Source organism: Heloderma suspectum, chromosome 2, assembly GCF_057233095.1.
Source record: "Heloderma suspectum isolate Gila_16-S chromosome 2, 16-S_ref, whole genome shotgun sequence".
Lineage (NCBI taxonomy): Eukaryota > Metazoa > Chordata > Lepidosauria > Squamata > Helodermatidae > Heloderma > Heloderma suspectum.
Window position 1 is genome coordinate 221,921,958 of NC_139459.1, and position 22,017 is coordinate 221,943,974.

Sequence of the window (22,017 nt, forward strand, 5' to 3'; positions counted from 1 at the left end):
AGATCTACTGAAGTAAGTGAGCCTATGGCCATCCCATGGCATATCATAGCAGTGCTGGAGGAAGCTTCCCAAAGAAGCTGAGGAAGCTGGCGAAGTTTCTTGCTATCTAGGGGATCTATCCTTATGTGGAACACAGTCCTGAGGAACATGCTGGTACAGTTCCAGGCAGAAACACTCCCTGATTCGCCCTCTGATATCGACCCAATACACTGAATGTCATCTGGGGAGTTGCGATCCTGTGGGAGTTGCAGCTTCTCCAGAATTGGTGTTAGTGACCAGAGGAGAGGTTGTGAAACCACTCATACCATGGGTGGTTGTTTTGGTGCAGGCGCAGTCACTGGCTTGTCATCTAATCAAACTTTTTCTTTTTGTTCTTCAGTCCCAACAACCGGGGATTAGCAGGACGTTTGTTTCAGGCCTTTGTGGGTTTGCCCATATTGGACTTGGTCATCAGTACTGAGAGCCTGATTCTGAGCTGAGCTGCCGCTGCTGCTGATTGGTCTGAAGTTGCAGCTGAAGCCGATGCCATTGTAAGGGCTGGTACTCCTGATACCGGGACGATTGCCTTGTAGCGCTTTCCATGGGTGTGCACTGTAATAAGCTGAGAGAGAGACGGCTTTTTGCAAATGGAGGACAAGGCAGTATGCGGAGGCTGATTCAACATGGCTGTTATCTGCCACCTTGAGGGCCTGTTCCCAGTGGAAGACATGAAGACATGCAGTTCTGTTCCTTCTGGCATGTTTAGTCAGGGCCTGGCAGTGGGTCCAAGAGTCCACCCTGTGTATCTCTCTGAGGCAGAGAAGGTGGTAGGAATGTCCATCAGTTAATGGTATCTTCCCGCTGCAGTGGGGAACATTTTGAAAAAGCTCCTGGAGTCCATGTGCCCCAGAAGGGCAAAAGCCGAAAGGAAGAAGAGAACTCAGAGAAAATAGGGAAGGAAGAAAGAACAAAAGGAAAGAAGGAGAGAAGACTATGCTTAGTGTCCCAGGCGTGATCAATAAACAATTTTTGCATTATAATAGCCGTGAGGTGGAGAATGTTCTGAATGCCGCTAGTTGCTGCGGCGGACAAAAAGGAAATGAGAGGCAGGTGGGAGCCATGCAGAGGGGGTGGGTAGGGCTCCCCCCTGAACTCTGTTCAGCTCTAGAATGTACCGAACGACTGTTCTGGACAGGCGCATTACCCCATATATGTGAGTCACAGAGACCAAGAAGCAGCTGATGTTTTCCTTCGATGATTTTCCTGCCAACAGAATATCCAGCTATGTAAGAGTACATCTAAGACGTTATGCCTTAAGACATAAATAAACTCTGATTATATTAAAAACTAAAAGCTTATTCATTCTTCAAAGCCAGCAGAGCACACAGATAGACTGAACACCCTGTCCTTCCCTAGCATTCCCTACCATAAAATGTTCTCCTGCCACAAAGGTGCCACTCACCAAAAAGGTTGCCCTGCCAACGGCAATGGGCCTCAATAAGGAATAGCAAGGTGGAGAAAGGAGTGAAACTTGCCATACCTCCTCTGTGCATCAGACTTGATAATCCTTGAACTGGTAGCCTTTTAAAAATCTCAGTTCCTAGGCTCATTACAATCTAGTGCAATCCTCCCCAACTTGGCGCCCTTCAGAAGTGTGGGACTACATGTCCCATCATCCCACCCAGAAGCCCCTGCAATGCACAGATCCCTCCCCCACATCCCTCCTACTATGCTGATGGGAATTATATAGAAAATTACTGAAGTCGGTTCATAAAAATAAAGTCAGGATTAAACAGTTGTTTTAGAAGGTTATGCCAACCTTTCCCGGGAAGAATAATGGTAATGAAGATGAATGTTACCCCAAAATAAACTCTACTAAAGTAATGAGGATTTATGTAAAAAGGTAATAATAACTAGCAACATCTGCTATTGAGGTTTAGATGGGAAAATAGAAATAGAAATATTTAGACTGCTAAATACTTTGCAAGAAAAAGGTGGTCTTTGCGTCCTGATATTAGAGACACTATCTTAATTGGATCTTAGGAGGACATTAATTGAAGTCAAGGTGTTTTCAGATACAGAACAAGCATTTAGTACAGTACCTTTTCAGGCTTTACGTTGGATACGAAACAAGGACAGGCCATCTGCAATATTAAACACCATAATTTTGGTATTATTGATGAAAGCATGGGATATCTACAGAGGTAAAATATGTCTAGAGGAACGTTCCACAATTTTGGTAGTATCTATTCATATTTTAATCTGAAAGGGAGAATCATAATATTTAAATTATATTTGTTTCAGAAGTAGACACTGATTTTGTAGGATAAAATTACTACTACCCTGATACATGAAGCCACTGAGGAAGGCTGCAAAACCTGTAACCCAGTGAGCCCTGTTCTGTGGCCTGCTGGATGTTTAACAAACAGCCTCCCTCTTTTTAAAGCCACACGTTTATCAAGCGCTGTGCAAGCAGTCATACATGACTGAAAGCAGCATTTGAGTTGGTGGGTCAAATTTTGCAGGCCTAGATTGCAGGACAATCCAATTATATCAGTATTTTCAGAATAGACACAGAGCTGCCTATTAGAAGAAAAACTAGGAATATCCACTAGGAACAGCTACAATTTTTGACCACAAACTAAAGTGAAAAAATGTATAGGCTATTACCACAATAGGAAGACATTGGTAAGTTGTTGAATATAAAACTAAATAGGAGTAATCTCTCTAGGGATATATAGTTTTCTATATTTAGTTCACTAAGAAATATGTTAATAGAAAAACTGTTTTTAGAATAGCTGCCAGTATGGTATATGCTTGATAATGGGAAGACCAAAATCCTCACTATAGAAGAATGCCTACTGAAGTGCGGAATTTAGAAATTATGAATAAATTAACAAGCTATGTCGACATGCGAGGCAGGCAATTTGTTGTTGTTGTTGTTGAAAAATGGAATTAATTTACCGCAATGCCAAACCTAACTAGAGCACAAAGATCTGAAACCGCTTTACAAGAAAGAAGGCAGCTATAATAAATTAAGGATGATATGCCCGGTATCGAGGAAAGTTTTAATTGCATGGTTTCCTTTCTGTACTTTATTTCTACAAAGTAACATATGGAGACAAAAAAATAAAATAGAAGTCAAGACAAATGTATACACATGCTGGATCTAAGACAGATGCCTGTAAAAGTCAATACATATCTTTCTCTGAGTTAGCCTCTTTCCCATATTATGCTTTGAAACACATGAATAATATCTGAGGAAAACACCCATGTAGGTAATAATCAATGTGGAAAGCAGCCCTGAAAAGCTGTAGAGAAATACTGTCTCATAGCCTGAATGGTAGAATGAGACAGCTTTAACCATGTAACACATTCCTTGCCCCCCCCCAATAAAAATCAATTTTCTACTTGAAATTGCTGAAATGATTTAAGTACCCATCTGCAAAGTGAATTCTGAGCTAATCCCCACCTCAAATTTATGATCACTAGAAGGACCAAGCATTGTGGATTTTAACAGTGATTTAATCTGTAGACAGCACACAGAAGCAGTGGAATGCATAATAATGGGATACCAATTCATATACCCATGTAAACATGTGGTTCTCATGTGAAAGCTTGGTCACAGGAGAAGATTATTGCAGATCAACTTTCACAGCTTGATTTTCTGATGAATGCAAAGGTTGCCCCCCCCCAAAAAAAAAAAAAAGAAAAAGAAAAAGAAAAAAAGGCAAACTCATCCCATGGCAGATAGGGCTATTTCAGTCAGTTAACTTGAACAATAGAATGAGATACATTTTCTCTAAAAGATCAAGTATCATCTGCATTCTCCCATGATGTCACTGGAGGCTTACTTTTTTAACTGTGAATACTCTCTCTAGCTCATTTGGAAAACCATGGCCCCCTTGATGACATATAGTTAAGGAATATATTAATACCATTGTTAATCACGGTTAAAGCTAAACCTGTTTTCTTAACTGGTGTTTGAAGACTGTTAATCAGCAAACCTACTTAGTCTTAATTGCAATTAACATTGGTGCCTCTTAAATGAGGGGCACAGGGAGGGAAAATGTGCTCTCAAGACACCAGGGGTTGTAGGGAGGGAGCGCAAGTCACAGAGCCCACTTACCATCTCTTAACTAGGTTAACAGATTAGCATTAGTGGAGATACAACAGGGCCAAACAAGTATGACTTAATAGGACAGTCAGAACAGTCTACAGAAATTATGAACAAAGTAGACTTCTCAGAAGCAATAGTTGGTCAGTCTCAGCAGCTGAGCGGTGCCAGTGTACATACCTTTTTGGCAACAGATCCTTCTCCCAGAACACAGTTTCTCTCTGGGCACTCACATGTGATTTTTGCAGGCTCCACTTTCTCAGGAAATACATAGAGACATCTTTCCCCAAGTTGCCGCTCAGCATGGTCAAAGCACCCCAGACGCTTTACTCTGTTAAAGGCAAGATGACAGTGACATCACCTTCCTGCTGGCAGACAAGATTTTCCTGAGTTCTAAGGTGGCCAACACCTCTAGTGGGGCTTTCATGTACATACAAGGTGATAACAGTAGGAGAAATCACTGGATTTAAAAGGAGGGAATGACTTCCTCATTTTAGGCTTACTTCAAAAGTAAAAACATTGCTAATGCAGAACAAAGGGAAAACATACTCCTATACTGAACATACTATAAAGGTTCTATGTGCAGAAGGAAAATTAGGTAGGTTTTCAAAGTAAATTTTTATGTGTAACACACTAACAGGTGAACACATGCCATAATGTCAGTTTCACATTGTTCAACAAATTTTCTACCATACAATACAGCAACTCTACACTATTCTGAATATGCTTAATCTTGTAATTCCATCATAATGCTATGTAGAATTTCACTGCTAACTTTTTTTCAAAGCCAGATTTGTCTTCTCACAATTTCCTCTAATATGCTATCTGAAATATATATCCTGCAGCCTGCCAGGGCAGATTTTTTAAGAATGACACTCAGTAGCTAACTTGTAAAATCAGAGGTACAGAGACTCAAACCTGACTGAAGTAAGATGTGGAATGGAAGCCGTTCCTTTTAATCCTAGAACTGTGGGGCCAAACTGCGGTTGCTCTATGCTGAGGCACATTCACTGCCTTTTCTCCCAGAACTCTCACCTCAGCCCTGGAATATATGAACTCCAGCCCTAAAAACAAGTCCCAGAGCTAAGCTAGAGTGAGATCTGACTTAAAATTAAAGCACTTACTGTCCCTGACTGGTAAGGGCTATTAGACATCTTTCCACTACCCACATGGTCATTCACTATCTCATTTCAGAAGTTTGTAGCAATAGCTCTGTTTCATGAAAGTAAATTGTTGCTCTTATGATAGCTACATACAGGCGGATAGTAATTTACTTAGAACAAAGCTTACAGGATACTGAATATGATGTAGCCCTTACCTAGATAAATTCTCTTGAGTGATTAAAGATGGTGGTGGGCTTATACTATCTGTACCTCCAGGACAGAAGCTTTTAGTGATCCAAGTAACTTTCAATTCCACCACCTGCACCTACAAAAAAAGTGGGGTGGGTAGAGAAGATAATGCTTTTAGAACATTTCACTAGACTAAATATAAAATAAATAACACTTTGTAACTGAAGCAGGAAATAGAAGTTGAAACCAGATTGTTTCTAATTTTAATCAAATCCCAAGTAATACGTCAGGTCCACATCCACAGTTGAAACTTTTGTAGACTTATTTCAGGAACAAAGCCAACAAGTTTGGTTCAAAGGACACAACACAGCTTGCGTTGGAAAATGCCCAGGAAGGCGGTGATCTCATAATACTGTCAGCTCACTGAGCCATACCTCTTCTACCACCACTCTGAACTTGCTCTTTGTGCTGAGAACAGGTTTCACCCCTGAAAGCCACTGCACGTTCGAGAAGACTTTTGAGGGACCAATGAGAACTTGCCCAGGATAAAAGCCATATGAGTCATCGAAGAAGAGGCCCTGAAAGAATGAAGCAATACATGAAGAGGTGCAAATCAGAGCCAGGTAAAGCTAGACCATATATATGTCCCTGTGGAATGGGATTCCCACATTTCTGTCCTATTTTCGTCACTTGTGGCAAGTTTCCCTGTTCCCAAAGTGCTTTTCCCTGCTTTAGTCAGCCACAGCAGCAGTTTCTAAGGCAACTAGGAAAATATCAGGTATGCAGAATATTCATGGTGGAGGAAAATTCAGAGGTGCTAGGAAACAAACAACTGCTAGTTTCATTTGAGTTATTTCAGTACCAAGTAGCACAGCATTCTGTTCCATGATTATAGAAAATACCATTGTTGATTCATGAACAAAGACTTTTGGGACTTCTGGCAATAGACTGTATTCTCTGGGTCTATTTCCTTAGTTATAAAGGAGGAAATAATTGTAACTTGCACATGAAACATCAAAACTATAGGCAAGGAGGTTAGCGAGAAGGATATCTGACTCACCTGAACAGTGTCTGACAGCGGTAGTTTAATTTTTTGACATCCATTGTAGGAGATGACTGGGGAGTCTTGCTGTAACTAAAGTGGTATAGTGAAGCACTTTACCTTTTCTTATGAAAGTGAATGGCAGCCATTAGTTTTTGGGACAGGAAAAAAGCAGTGCTTTGGAAAGCCATTTCGATAGGATCAAAACCTCCCAATGATAGTCAATGAACTATATAGAACAAAGTAATTGAACTATATAGAACAAAGCAGTTAGAAATAGTTCAGACGGGGGCAAACACTCCTGATGCTAGTGTCCTAAGTGCAAACATGTTCCTTCTTCAATATAAATGAAAGATTGCCATTCACCGTCATGGGAAAAAGTGCTCCACTAAAACACTATGGTTGCAGCAACAGCAAAACCTGCTCCCCACCCCCCAATCCCCAACATCGGTAATCCTTCAGCTAGATGGGGGCCCCTACAAGTGGGGCTTAGAGTATACAATAAAACATATATCTGCAAATTGAGAACTATTCTAGTGAGGAATACCCCTTCATGGACCACTGCCTTGTTGTGGCGAAGGGGCTTGCGTAACTCAGTGAAGCCATAAGCTATGCTGTGCAGGGCCACCCAAGACGGACAGGTCATGGTGGAGAGTTCTGACAAAATGTGGTCCACTGGAGAAGGAAATGGCAACCCACTCCAGTATTCTTGCCAAGAAAACCCCATGGAACGTATCACAAGGCTAAAAGAGATGATGCCGGAAGATGAGCCCCTCAGGTCGGAAGGTGTCCAATATACTACTGGGGAAGAGCAGAGGGAATTTCCAAGTAGCGCCAGAAAGAGTGAAGCGGCTGGGCCAAAGCCGAAAGGACACTCAGCTGTGGATGTGTCTGGTGGTGAAAAGAAAGTCCAATGCTGTAAAGAACAATATTGTTCTTTACAGCAGAGGTTGATCGGTTGATCGGTTCTAGGAAGACCTACACCTTCTAGAACGAACACCAAAAAAAGATGTCCTCTTCATCATAGGGGATTGGAATGCTAAAGTAGGAAGTCAAGAAATCACCGGGATAACAGGCAAGCATGGCCTTGGTGTACCAAATGAAGCACGACAAAGGCTAATAGAATTTTGCCAAGAAAACACGCTGATCAGAGCAAACACTCTTTTCCAACAGCACAAGAGGAGACTCTACACATGGACATCACCAGATGGTCAATATCGAAATCAGATTGATTATGTACTTTGCAGCCAAAGATGGAGAAGCTCTATACAGTCAGTAAAAACAAGACCTGGAGCTGACTGTGGCTCAGAGCATGAGCTGCTTCTTGCAAAATTTCGGCTGAAATTGAAGAACTTAGGGAAAACCACTAAATCATTCAGGTATGACCTAAATCAAATCCCTTATGAATATACAGTGGAGGTGACGAATAGATTTAAGGGATTAGACCTGATAGACAAGATTGCCTGAGGAACTATGGATGGAGGTCCGTAACATTGTTCAGGAGGCAGCAACGAAATCCATCGCAAAGAAAAAGAAATGCAAAAAAGCAAAGTGGATCTCTGATGAGGCTTTACAAGTAGCTGAGGGAAGAAGGGAAGCGAAAAGTAAGGGAGAAAGGCGAAGATATAGCCAACTGAATGCAGAGTTCCAGAGAATAACAAGGAGAGACAAGAAGGCCTTCTTAAATGAACAATGCAAAGAAATCGAGGAAAACAATAGAATGGGAAAGACTAGAGATCTCTTCAAGAAAATCGGAGATACCAAGGGAATGTTTTGTGCAAAGATGGGCATGATAAAGGACAAAGAAGGCAGGGACCTAACAGAAGCAGATGAGATTAAGAAGAGGTGGAAAGAATACACAGAAGAACTATACAGGAAAGATCTTCATGTCCCTGACAGCCACGATAGTGCGGTCACTGAACTTGAGCTGGACATCCTAAAGAGTGAAGTCAAGTGGGCCTTAGGAAGCATTACTACTGGGCCCACTTAAGCGTGGGCCCACTAGTAATTATTACTAGTGGGCCCACCTAAGGCCCACTTCCTCAAGTGGGCCTTAGGAAGCATTACTTAGAAAGCATTACAAAGCTAGTGGAGATGACAGTATTCCAGCTGAGCTATTTAAAATCCTAAAAGATGATGCTGTTAAAGTGCTGCACTCAATATGCCAACAAATTTGGAACACTCAACAGTGGCCACAAGACTGGAAAAGGTCAGTTTACATTCCCATTCCAAAGAAGGGCAATGCCAGAGAGCATTCAAACTACCATACAATTGCGCTCATTTCACATGCCAGCAAGGTTATGCTCCAAATCCTACAAGCTAGGCTTCAGAAGTATGTGAACCGAGAACTACCGGAAGTACAAGCTGGGTTTCGAAGAGGCAGAGGAACTAGAGATCAAATCACCAACATTCGCTGGATCATGGAGAAAGCAAGAGAATTCCAGAAAAACGTCTATTTCTGCTTCATTGACTACACTAAAGCCTTTGATTGTGTGGATCACAACAAACTCTGGCAAATTCTTAAAGAGATGGGAGTACCAGACCACCTTACCTGTCTCCTGAGAAACCTGTATGAGGGTCAAGAAGCAACAGTAAGAACCGGACATGGAACAACCGATTGGTTCAAAATTGGGAAAGGAGTACGACAAGGCTGCATATTGTCACCCTGCTTGTTTAACTTATATGCAGAGTACATCATGAGAAACGCCGGGTTGGATGAATCACAGGTCGGAATTAAGATTGCTGGGAGAATTATCAACAACCTCAGATACGCAGACGATACCACCCTAATGGCAGAAAGTGAAGAGGATCTCAAGAGCCTCTTGTTGAGGGTGAAAGTGGAGAGTGCAAAAGCTGGTTTGAAACTCCACATTAAAAAAACTAAGATCAGGGCATCTGGCCCCATCACTTCCTGGCATATAGAAGGGGAAGAAATGGAAGCAGTGACAGATTTTATTTTCTTGGGCTCCAAGATCACCACAGACGGTGACTGTAGCCATGAAATTAAAAGACGCTTGCTCCTTGGGAAGAAAGCTATGGCAAACCTAGACAGCATAGTAAGAAGCCGAGACATCACCTTGCCGACAAAGGTCCGTCTAATCAAAGCTATGGTTTTCCCAGTAGCAACGTATGGCTGTGAGAGCTGGACTATAAGGAAGGCTGAGCGCTGAAGAATCGAAGCTTTCGAACTGTGGTGCTGGAGAAGACTCTTACGAGTCCCCTGGACTGCAAGGAGGTCAAATCAGTCAATCCTAAAGGAAATCAACCCTGAGTGCTCATTGGGAGGACAGATACTGAAGCTGAAGCTCAAATATTTTGGCCACCTAATGCGAAGAGAAAACTCCCTGGAAAAGACCCTGATGCTGGGAAAGATTGAAGGCAAAAGGAGAAGGGGACAGCAGAGGATGAGATGGCTAGATAGCATCACCGATGCAATGATTATGAACTTGAGCACACTCTGGGAGAGAGCGCAGGACAGGAAGGCCTGGCATGCTATGGTCCATGGGGTCAGGAAGAGTCGGACACGACTGAATGACTGAACATCAACAACTAGTGAGGAAAAAAACTTACTGAGTCACTGACATGTGGGCAGACATCATAGAGTTTTGCTGCATCTTCTGTGCTCATAGAACACCTAAGGAAAAGCAATAACTGTTAGAAAACAGAGTCAGGACAGCTTTCTTAATGGCAAATCTGTGTTAATGTGCTCTTATAATACTTAGGTTTAACAGCACTACCCCTTGCATTAGGACAATATTGTTTTAATATATTTGTATTTGTGTAATATTCTTGTTTTTTGAATTGATGTAAACCACCTTGGTAGGTTCAAGAAAGGCAATCAAACAGTAAATCAATCAATCAATATTGGAGCTAAAGACAAAAGCTTCGGTCACTGTCTACGGTCAGTATTATCCCATTTTAATAAGCCATTCGATGTGTGATAGCTAGAATGGAAAAGAGGGTGCTGCAAGAAATTTTACAGACCAGGGATACACTATTTTAATAGCTCCCAGTCATCAGTTTGGCAATGAAAAATGCAAAGATTTGTTGAGCTGAGAAAATACTCAGACTTGGTAATTTTATGGGGATATGGGATCTTGCAATTCTCAAACTTTCCACAATGACAGAAGTTTGTTCAAAATCTTCACTTCCACTTTTTGCTCTGGAAGTGCTGGGAAGAGGCAGACATTTCAATGACTGCTGCCATAAAACTTCATAGGTGAAAAGAAATAGGACTGATCACAGAAGAGGAAAGGGGAAAAACTTTTCTCTGCGTGGATCCATACTATCCTCTTTAAACCAGTTTGCATTATAAGTAGTGGGAGTTCTGAGCAGTTGGCTCAGAAATTGATTCAGGCTATTACCTAGTTAAAACAGGCAGAGGAGATAAGCAGCTCCCTTAAAGCGACTCAGACCCTTGGTCCATCTAGCCCAGTATTGTCAATACTGACTGCCAGCAGCTCTCCAGGATTTCAGACAGGAGTCTTTCCCAGCCCTATCTGCAGATGCTGGGGGGTTGAACCTGGAACTGAATGCATGCAAGGCACCACTGACCCAGCCCTTCCACACAAAGACTTATCTGTTCTGACGGTCTTTTGTGATAAGGGCCTGGCACTAATCAGGTTACATACACATTGGGGAAAAACACTCAGGTGAAATGACACGGCATCTTCACTCCAGCTTAGGGGCCCTAATATTAAGCAGAAATACCATGTCCCTTAAAGCAAAGGTTATTACTGGTAATCAGGATTATAGTGACATTTATGAATATATGTGGGCAACCTGTAAGCCACATGCATCTTTTGGCTGCTCCCTAGGAAGACTGCAGAGCCCCTCCCACTTTCCCTACTGCCCAGCTGATCAGCCATCAGCTGGACAGTGGGGAAGAGACTGTGGTTTCAGTGGTCTTCATCAAGGACACTGGGGGAAGGCTGTTAAGGCCTCTCGGCACCAGGGATCCTGATCAAGACAACTGTTTCCCCTCTGCTAATAGTGGGGAAACAGCGATCTTGCCTGCATCAGGACTGCGGGCAGAGGAAGCTGCAGTCTATCCCCGCTTTAGGATCAGGATAACAGGGGAGTGGAAGAGGCTTTAATCTCTCCTCCCACCCAAAAAGACTACCCACCCCTCCTTTAGAAGATCAGCTAAATAAGTTACTTCAGAATCGCTGCAAATATTTACGTGTTACACACAAAATCTAAGAGAGCTGTAACAATAAAGGAATCTCTTACAATCTGAAGATTTCAGTAGGGACATCTGGGGCCAGAAAAACTGCTTTGGGGCTGAATTCAAACAACAGGCTGTCAGTTGGCCATTCTTGTTCAACATCATGAAGTGCAAGCAGAATGTACAACTAACATTCCAATCCTATGAACATACTCAGAAGTTAAGTTCCATCTAATTTTAATGGGACTTACTCCCAGGTACGTGTGAGCAAGCGATTGCTTCCCCAACCTGGTGCCCTCCAGATGTTTTGGACTATAACTCCCAGTATTTCTGACCATTGGCTAGGTCAGCTGGGGCTGATGGGAACTGAAGGGCAAAACATCCAGAGGGCACCAGGTTGGTGAAGGTTGGTATACCTTTACTCAACCAAGAATTAAAGGCATGCTCTGTAACAAAAGAAATAGAAATACCTGGCACCATTGGAGAGCTTCAGAATGATTTGGTTCTTTAAATCATATACTTTTCCTAGCCACCAGTCATAGGCGATGCAGTCACCATACATGAAAGGCTGAGGAGAAAGAAGTTAAGTTAGGATGCCTGTTTTCTTGGTCCATTTCATTCCAACTACAGAGAACATTTTTCATCTCAAAGCTCATGACAAAACCATAACAAGCTCATAACAGGATGAACTGAAGCACAGGATTAGGATACACCTCACATGCAAATGAAATAAGAATTTGTACCTTCTCCAGATAATCAAAGTAGGTTTGTCTGCTTTCTTTCTCTTATATTATAGGATTTGGGGGTACAGAAGTATGCTGTGCCTTATGACAGATGTCATGGGGGAGCTGAACAGATAAAAATCTAATATGCTGGCTAAATTTTGGGCAATATCACAATCAAAGTTAAGTATTTCAGGAAAGGGCAGTGGTATCCTCTGTCTGAAGATTTAAAGCTCCATCCCTCTGCCTTGTAAAAACAGTGGCAAGCAGAACTGCAATATTTCTCATCATTTTAAGGAAGGTTTCAGACCACAGCCAAATCCATTTAAATTTACTTCTTCCCTGTCCAATTCAAGAAATACAGGGTGTTTGTTTTTTTTTAATTGAAAAGGTGGTAAACATCTAGAACAAAAAATGCACCAAGAAATTAGAGGCAGCCAGTACTTGTGCATTTCTGATGTTCAGGAGTATGCTTTGTTCCTTTAAAGATTTTGCTAACACCATGTATTAACTCTACTGCAGCTCAGAATCATATTGTTACCATGGGACTGCCTTGATCAAGTGATCGTTCCAGCTAATCACTATGCAGAAGCTTCTCACCCCCACTTGTTCCAGGCTAAGTCCTTGCTCATTCTGACAGAAGATAGCTGCATATTCAGAAAAGGTGGTGGTAATGCACATCTTGCATTATTTATTTCAAGGGCTTATATCCCACCTTTCAGTATTAATGTTTCCAGGGTGGTGGCTTACAGTAGATAACTAATAACAACTTAAAAACAATTTAACAATAAGACAGCAGAGAATAACAACTAACATTTTAGCAGAGAATTCAGTCAGCTTAAAGCGTGGGAGAATAAAAATATATTTCTGGAGCTGTAGAGTCAAAGTACAGGACGTTTGGCCCCAGGGGAAGCATTCCACAAACAGTGTGCTACAACCAAGAAGGCCCTCTCTGGTCATAATTCACCTACTCAGAAAGCAAGTGAACCTAAAGAAGGACCTCAGAAGATGATCTTAATGCGCAGGCAGGTTCATGTGGTAGAAGGTGGTCCTTCAGGGCATTCGAGTCCCAGATCATGCAGGGCTTAAAAGCAGAGGTGGGGAGAGTATGGCCCTCCAGATGTGGGACTGCAACTCCCAGCAGCCCTAGCCAGCATAACCAATGGCAAGGGATGATGGGAACTGCAGTCCAACAACATCTGGAAGACCACAATTTCCCCATCCCTGGTTTAAAGGTCTCTCCAGGGCAAGGTGTAGCCTTGTTAAATTAAACCACTTATGTTAGGGGAGGCAATATCACCCCTGTTAAATTAGGATTAAATCTGTTAAATTGTTAGTATTCCACAGGCCGACCCTACCACTAGGCAGAGCGAGGCAGCTGCTTCAAGTGGCAAATGCTGGGAGGTGGCAGCAAGATGTTAGAGAAGAGAGCTGTGTGTTATGTGGCCCCTAAACTAGCTGCTGCCTTCAGGTGTGATAGAGGATGTTGTCCCATAGCCAGTGTTGAAGCATGGTTCAACTACAAGTCCAGTTGGCATTTTTTGAACATGGAATGGGAAGTGGCGACATCTTGTACTTCACCTCAGGTAGCAAAATGTCTTAGGCCAGCTCTGGCATTCCTGCTGTGCGAGGATAAGTAGTTGTAAACACTCTCACCCAGATATTCTGAAGATCTTTGCTGTTGACAGGATAAAGGATACAGTTGGTTCCCACCAGTTTTACTGCACACTCTATATTTACATCAATAACTGTCCCACACTGGCTGTCCTGGTAAGGCAAACAAAGGGTTTTTAAATTGCAGCGCATTCTCAAGTTGTGCCAAAATCGAATCTGACAATCCTGAAAGTTTCATCCACGATTTTATCCACAGAACAAAAGAATCCAAGATCCAAGGAAAACAGCATAACGAGATGAAGAATTGAGAGTTGTTAGCTAGACCGACTCTTTTATGTCTTCTCCCCTCTCACCATTCAAGGAAACTGCTGCATCTATAGTCCTTTCCTGCTTCTGCACCCATTACCCTTCTTTAAAACCGAGCTTACATGGAACCCAGCTTTGCAGATAGACGATTCATGTATCAGATAACTTACCCTTGTGACTTGATAATATCTGCCCAGTATGCAAACTCTCAAAGAAAAGCCTCCTTTTATATTTATATATAAGTTAAACACAGGTCATCAGGAATAAATTCTGTAGAAAGTCAATATTCTTTTGGCTTCAACAATATGAGGCCATGCAATATGCAATATGAAGTTAATATGTGTGTATGAATATTAGAGTGTTAAGGATTAGTCAGAATGTACTATTTGAACACTTAAAATGTGCTATAGAAATGCAAAAAATTTTATCCTCCATCTGTAGAACAAATATCAGAACAAAGCATTAATTAAATTAATTATTATCATTAAGCCTTATTTATTGTGAGTCACTTTGAGCTTGTAAAGAAAAGCAGGGTATAAGTGTTCTGCATCAGTGCTCAAAAATGCTACTTGTGTCTATACATTGCTTGGCTCACTGAGGAAGATGATATGAACCTAGATGCATCATTAACTCTTAGTCAACTGGCAGCTGCTGCAATAATATTTTGATTTATTAATGAGCACAGTCCATTACTGGCTTCTGTAGCTATTCCCAAAGATCGAGGTCTATTAATGGAAACACATACTGACTTTGGAGGGCTGGCACTATATAAAATTCGTTCATGGAAGATAAGGCTATCGATGTGTACTAGTCATTATTTTTATTATTATTTTATTTAGAGGATATATAACACGCATTTTAGGGCAAACTCTCCTAAGGTGGTATACAACAATAAACTTAGACACAAAACATAAGACAAGAATAATAAAAAACAATGATAACATTAGAATTAAAACCAGGCAGCATCACAAAGCCCCAACAGAAGCCTAACTTATTAAAGGCCAAGGTAAACAGGTGAGTTTTTAGAACCCGCCTCAAGGCTTGTAATGATGGGACCTGGCAGACATCCAACAAGCTGGCGGGGGGGCACTACCAAGAAGGCCCTATCCCTTGTGGCTATACATTACCTTTAATACCAGAGGCAGCATGCCTCTGAATACCAGCTTCTCAGGGAAAACGAGCAGAAGGTGCTATTGCATTCATGTCCTACTTCTGGGCTTCTCACAGGCAGGTGATTGGCCACTGTTGGAACAGAATGCTGGACCAGACAGGCCTTTGAGTTGATCCAGCACAATCCGTACAATGATGCTTTTACCCCCAAAGAGACTGAAAAGTTCTCTCATTGCCAAGTAGGTGCATCTTGACAAGCTGTACAGTAGCAGGACTTCAAAAGGGGAGAATCTTTGTCATTTAGTGTGGCTTAGGATATCTGCTAAGCCACATTCTACATTCATGCAAGGTGGGGTATCAAATGTCTGGGGAATGGGTAATATCCCAGTGCTGGAGTTTTAACTCACAATGCAGATTGGCTAGTGTGCAAAAGGGAAGTGATTCAGAGAGGTTCAAGGTATCGTGCAACATACATCCCACTCTCCCATTTTTCAAGCGTATTACTCCTTTCTCCTTTAAAAATGAACTAAGGTCAGCTCATATTTTTTCAGAGGGAAAAGCATATTTTGCAGGCTTAAGTACTCAGTCTAAGTATTCTGGGAATTATGCCTGTCTCTCCCCTTGCCCCATCCCTGCTACTCTGTCATTACTTTTTGGGACAGGGGCTAACAGGACAAAAAAGGTGATCTATTAGTCATTCCCCATGCAGAATACTTTGTGGCCACTAGGAACATGATGAATGCACACAGGGGCTTAATTGCAGCATAACAATGGATTTCTAGTTCTCAGCAGACGATTCAGAAATCTCCACGGATCACTGAAAGCAGTATCAAGCAACATTGAAAAGGGTTCTGTATAGAGACTTCATGTCAACTATTACAGGCCACTTTTTTTTTTTTAAAGCAAGTGTAGAGATATCCATATATTCTAGTATATGTTTTTTTTCTCCTTCATCAGAACACTATGCAGCATATCTTTTGTTTACGTTATTGACGGTGAGGATAAGAATCTTTCACTTTATATATCTGAATTGGGGTGAGGGAACAAAACAATACTAATATTTAATGTGTTATAACTCCCTCTTCAATGGTACACAAGAAACCTTGCAGATAGAGCATCTCTGGCAATGATTTGGTGTACTGTTATGCATCGTTAAATTAGCTCTGAACAGTGATCAGTTTTGGGTAGCGTTCATGCAAGGCAACGAAATGCGTAACTGAAGTATGTCAGTTATGGCTGTCTCATGTCTTTCACTGTGTCCCTTAGTGCCCCTGCTCCCCCACATCCAGTTCCATTTTGGACCTTTTCATATGCTGTTAGGACCCTCCCCCACAACTTGGAATTTTATGCTTGCATGTTGCCATGGGAAAGTGTGTTTACTGAATCCTGACTAAGTCTACTGGTTAGACACAAACAACAGCTGCATAATTACATTCACCTTTTCATTTTTTAAGCTACATTTGTTCCCAAACTGAGGAACAGTGCAAAGCAAACTGCTCACTGCAAAAATCAACATCTGAGCCAGAGGGTCATTTGAAAAGAGCAATGCATCTCCACTGGTGACACTGCTATTCCAGCCAAAATGTTCAACACATAAGATGCATTTTAATGTAGTTGGCCTCAGCTGCAGTTCTTGCTCAAATGTGTTAAGACACTCCTTTAGTTCTGTGGTGTAGATTACTGTGTCCGAAATAGCAAATATATTTTACAATATAATCAATTCACATTCAGTGCCAAAACGTTCAAAATGTTGCAGGTTCAGCCTCAATGAAGTTTACTACCACTGAAACCCCAGACACTGGTTTCTCTCTCCTACACACAAAAACTATAGCACTTACACGTGAACCCATATGCCTGACGACATCTCGAGGCACCACCGACCGATCTTCAAGCTTCAGCTACAAGGGAAGAAAAGAAAAAATGATCATTAGGATAGATCTTAACTGTGCCCTCATATGCACAGCCAGTTACAACTAATCATGCAGATTACCAGTTTTTTTTTAACGTATCACACGCACACAGACTACCATACATATATTAGATATACAGATTGTTGTACTGACATCATATAATGGGTTATAGGTGTAAACTACACAGTGAAGCTTACATTGGTACAGTACCACTGCGGTACATAATTCTACTTTGGTGATGGACATGGTGACCCAACAAGAATCCACCTTGTTTTGTTATATTTGTATCCCATCATTTTCCCAAAAAGCTCATAGCTGCAAAATGTAATCTTAGAACATCTCTCATCCATATACTGATCAGGATCAGTACTGTTTAGAGTTCAAAACTGAACTATATAATGCACCCTCAAACTATTATTTGCATCTCTGGGATAGATATTGCCAAATAGTGTTTACTATGGGAGATGCCTTCAACATCACAGTAATTCAAGTCTATGCCCCAACCACTGAGGCCGAAGAAGCTGAGGTTGATTGGTTCTAGGAAGACCTACAACACCTTCTAGAACGAACACCAAAAAAAGATGTCCTCTTCATCATAGGGGATTGGAATGCTAAAGTAGGAAGTCAAGAAATCACCGGGATAACAGGCAAGCATGGCCTTGGTGTACAAAATGAAGCACGACAAAGGCAAATAGAGTTTTGCCAAGAGAACACGCTGATCAGAGCAAACACTCTTTTCCAACAGCACAAGCAGCGACTCTACACATGAACATCACCAGATGGTCAATATCGAAATCAGATTGATTATGTCCTTTGCAGCCAAAGATGGAGAAGCTCTATACAGTCAGTAAAAACAAGACCTGGAGCTGACTGTGGCTCAGAGCATGAGCTGCTTCTTGCAAAATTTCGGCTGAAATTGAAGAACGTAGGTAAAACCACTAAACCATTCAGGTATGACCTAAATCATATCCCTTATTAATATACAGTGGAGGTGACGAATAGATTTCAGGGATTAGACCTGATAGACAGAGTGCCTGAGGAACTATGGATGGAGCTCCATAGCATTGTTCAGGAGGCAGCAACGAAATCCATCCCAAAGAAAAAGAAATGCAAGAAAGCCAAGTGGCTGTCTGATGAGGCTTTACAAGTAGCTAAGGAAAGAAGGGAAGCGAAAAGCAAGGGAGAAAGGCGAAGATATATACAAATGAATGCAGAGTTCCAGAGAATAGCAAGGAGAGACAAGAAGGCCTTCTTAAATGAACAAGGCAAAGAAATCGAGGAAAACAATAGAATGGGAAAGACTAGAGATCTTTTCAAGAAAATCGGAGATCTCAAGGGAACGTTTTGTGCAAAGACGGGCATGATAAAGGACAAAGAAGGCAGGGACCTAACAGAGGCTGATGAGATTAAGAAGAGGTGGAAAGAATACACAGAAAAATATACAGGAAAGATCTGAATGTCCCTGATAGCCATGATAGTGCGGTCACTGAACTTGAGCTGGACATCCTAGAGAGTGAAGTCAAGTGGGCCTTAGGAAGCATTACTAACAAAGCTAGTGGAGATGACAGTATTCCAGCTGAGCTATTTAAAATCCTAAAAGATGATGCTGTTAAAGTGCTGCAATCAATATGCCAACAAATTTGGAACACTCAACAGTGGCCACAAGACTGGAAAAGGTCAGTTTACATTCCCATTCCAAAGAAGGGCAATGCCAAGGAGTGTTCAAACTACCGCACCATTGCGCTCATTTCACATGCCAGCAAGGTTATGCTCCAAATCCTACAAGCTAGGCTTCAGCAGTATGCGAACCGAGAACTACCAGAAGTACAAGCTGGGTTTCGAAGAGGCAGAGGAACTAGAGATCAAATCGCCAACATTCGCTGCATCATGGAGAAAGCAAGAGAATTCCAGAAAAACGTCTATTTCTGCTTCATTGACTACGCTAAAGCCTTTGATTGTGTGGATCACAACAAACTGTGGCAAATTCTTAAAGTGATGGGAGTACCAGACCACCTTACCTGTCTCCTGAGAAACCTGTACGAGGGTCAAGAAGCAACAGTAAGAACCAGAGATGGAACAACCGATTGGTTCAAAATTGGGAAAGGAGTACGACAAGGCTGCATATTCTCACCCTGCTTCTTTAACTTATATGCAGAGTACATCATGAGAAATGCCGGGTTGGATGAATCAGAGGTCGGAATTAAGATTGCTGGGAGAATTATCAACAACCTCCGATATGCAGACGATACCACCCTAATGGCAGAAAGCGAAGAGGATCTAAAGAGCCTCTTGTTGAGGGTGAAAGAGAAGAGTGCAAAAGCTGGTTTGAAACTCAACATTAAAAAAACTAAGATCACGGCATCTGGCCCCATCACTTCCTGGCATATAGAAGGGGAAGAAATGGAAGCAGTGACAGATTTTACTTTCTTGGGCTCTAAGATCACCGCAGACGGTGACTGTAGCCATGAAATTAAAAGACGCTTGCTCCTTGGGAGGAAAGCTATGGCCAACCTAGACAGCATAATAAGAGGCAGAGACATCACCTTGCCGACAAAGGTCTGTCTAATCAAAGCTATGGTTTTCCCAGTAGTAATGTATGGCTGTGAGAGCTGGACTATAAGGAAGGCTGAGCGCCGAAGAATTGATGCTTTCAAACTGTGGTGCTGCAGAAGACTCCTACGAGTCCCCTGGACTGCAAGGAGGTCAAATCAGTCCATCCTAAAGGAAATCAACCCTGAGTGCTCATTGGAAGGACAGATAATGAAGCTGAAGCTCCAATATTTTGGCCACCTAATGCGAAGAGAAAACTCCCTGGAAAAGACCCTGATGCTGGGAAAGACTGAAGGCAAAAGGAGAAGGGGACGGCAGAGGATGAGATGGCTAGATAGCATCACCGATGCAATGAATATGAACTTGAGCACGCTCCGGGAGAGAGCGCAGGACAGGAAGGCCTGGCATGTTATGGTCCATGGGGTCACGAAGAGTCGGACACGACTGAACGACTGAACAACAACAACGACAAGGCTGTATATTGTCGCCCTGCTTATTTAACTTATATGCAGAGTACATCATGAGAAACGCCGGGTTGGATGAATCACAGGTCGGAATTAAGATTGCTGGGAGAATTATCAACAACCTCAGATACGCAGACGATACCACCCTAATGGCAGAAAGTGAAGAGGATCTCAAGAGCCTCTTGTTGAGGGTGAAAGTGGAGTACAAAAGCTGGTTTGAAACGCAACATTAAAAAAACTAAGATTATGGCATGTGGCCCCATCACTTCCTGGCATATGGAAGGGGAAGAAATGGAAGCAGTGACAGATTTTATTTTCTTGGGCTCCACGATCACCGCAGATGGTGACTGTACCAAGAAATTAAAAGACGCTTGCTCCTGGGGAGGAAAGCTATGGCAAACCTAGACAGCATAGTATGAAGCAGAGACATCACTTTGCCGACAAACGTCCGTATAATCAAAGCTATAGTTTTCCCAGTAGTAATGTATGGCTGTGAGAGCTGGACTGTAAGGAAGGCTGAGTGCTGAAGAATTGATGCTTTCGAACTGTGGTGCTGCAGAAGACTCTTACGAATATTTTGGCCACCTAATGCGAAGAGAAAAGTCACTGGAAAAGATGCTGATGCTGGGAAAGATTGAAGGCAAAAGGAGAAGGGGACGGCAGAGGATGAGATGGCTAGATAGCATCACCGATGCAATGAATATGGACTCGAGCACACTCTGGGAGAGAGCGCAGGACAGGAAGGCCTGGTGTGCTATGGTCCATGGGGTTACGAAGAGTCGGACATGACTTAACGACTGAACAACAACAACAATGGGAGTTGCCATACACTTCTATATTGCTCCCTATCAGATTCTTAGACACATGTTATTTTGGTTGATGAAGAGGAAGCATCCTTACAGCTGCTCAGACTACAGGTATTTCAGAGCACCAAGGAATGTGGATCACATAACCAGCAGCAATTGGCAGTGCCAGTGAAAGGGGCTGGGGAGGAAGGGTTGCCTGTACTCCACAGTCTGGCACAGTGTGCAGGTGAAGGAAAAGGTTCAAGGACTTCTGTGTATTAAGGTGTGCCCGCTTGAATTAGATATGCAATGCCTTTATTCCCAGGAGGTTTTGGAACAATGCCATATCTGCATCATATTGTGCCAAATCTAAAGTAAAAATGTGCCAAAGCAATTCATGACATACAATTTTCTAAGAGACAGATGTTTTAAATATGAATGATTTGTCAAACCAACAAATAGATCCAAGAACAAAAATGTATAGAGATGCCACTTATTTGTGGCCCATGGCAGACTCCCTAGTATTGTGTCTAAGTAAAGGTTAGTCATCAAATGAAACAGCTGTGATGGCACTAGAGAGTATTTTTAAGCCACCCATCCTCTCGAGGTTGTACTCTATGAAAATCGATACTATGATGCGACTTCTACATTTTGTATCAACATGCTCTGATGAACACCTGTAGAAATGTGAAACTCCAAATGTAAACGCCCACCTCACAATCCTGATCATTCCTGGTATACAGCCATTTCTTTCCTTTAGATTCATGCTTGTGTCCGAGACAGACAACAGATTTGGTTGCCTCTCTCCCTACACTCTTATGTATCCTCCTTTTCACTTCACTAAAAATCTATAGCTAGAAAGACTCCACTCTCACCTTGGCAGAACAATGCTTGTTTGCAATATTTTTTTTGTTTGTCTAACAACCACCACAACAAAGAGAGGATATTGTTTATTGTAG

The 22,017-nt window shown here is 42.1% G+C and overlaps 1 protein-coding gene across 4 annotated transcripts in view; it reads right to left on the reverse strand.

Moving 5' to 3' along the window:
* The window catches only part of UBE2O (ubiquitin conjugating enzyme E2 O), a 115,404-nt gene that overhangs the window by 31,517 nt on the left and 61,870 nt on the right, over nucleotides 1–22,017 (reverse strand). The window contains exons 2-9 of one of the 4 annotated variants that reach the window (XM_084838177.1): nucleotides 17,188–17,247; nucleotides 13,976–14,086; nucleotides 12,068–12,165; nucleotides 10,001–10,064; nucleotides 5,823–5,966; nucleotides 5,415–5,524; nucleotides 4,277–4,427; nucleotides 2,082–2,123 (exon numbers count right to left, since the gene is read on the reverse strand). In XM_084838177.1, the coding sequence (XP_084694303.1) occupies nucleotides 2,082–2,123; nucleotides 4,277–4,427; nucleotides 5,415–5,524; nucleotides 5,823–5,966; nucleotides 10,001–10,064; nucleotides 12,068–12,165; nucleotides 13,976–14,086; nucleotides 17,188–17,247 (780 nt within the window). Of the gene's footprint in view, nucleotides 1–2,081; nucleotides 2,124–4,276; nucleotides 4,428–5,414; nucleotides 5,525–5,822; nucleotides 5,967–10,000; nucleotides 10,065–12,067; nucleotides 12,166–13,900; nucleotides 14,087–17,187; nucleotides 17,248–22,017 lie in introns of those variants that run through there. The other 3 variants (XM_084838175.1, XM_084838176.1, XM_084838178.1) reach the window with 3 other exon arrangements.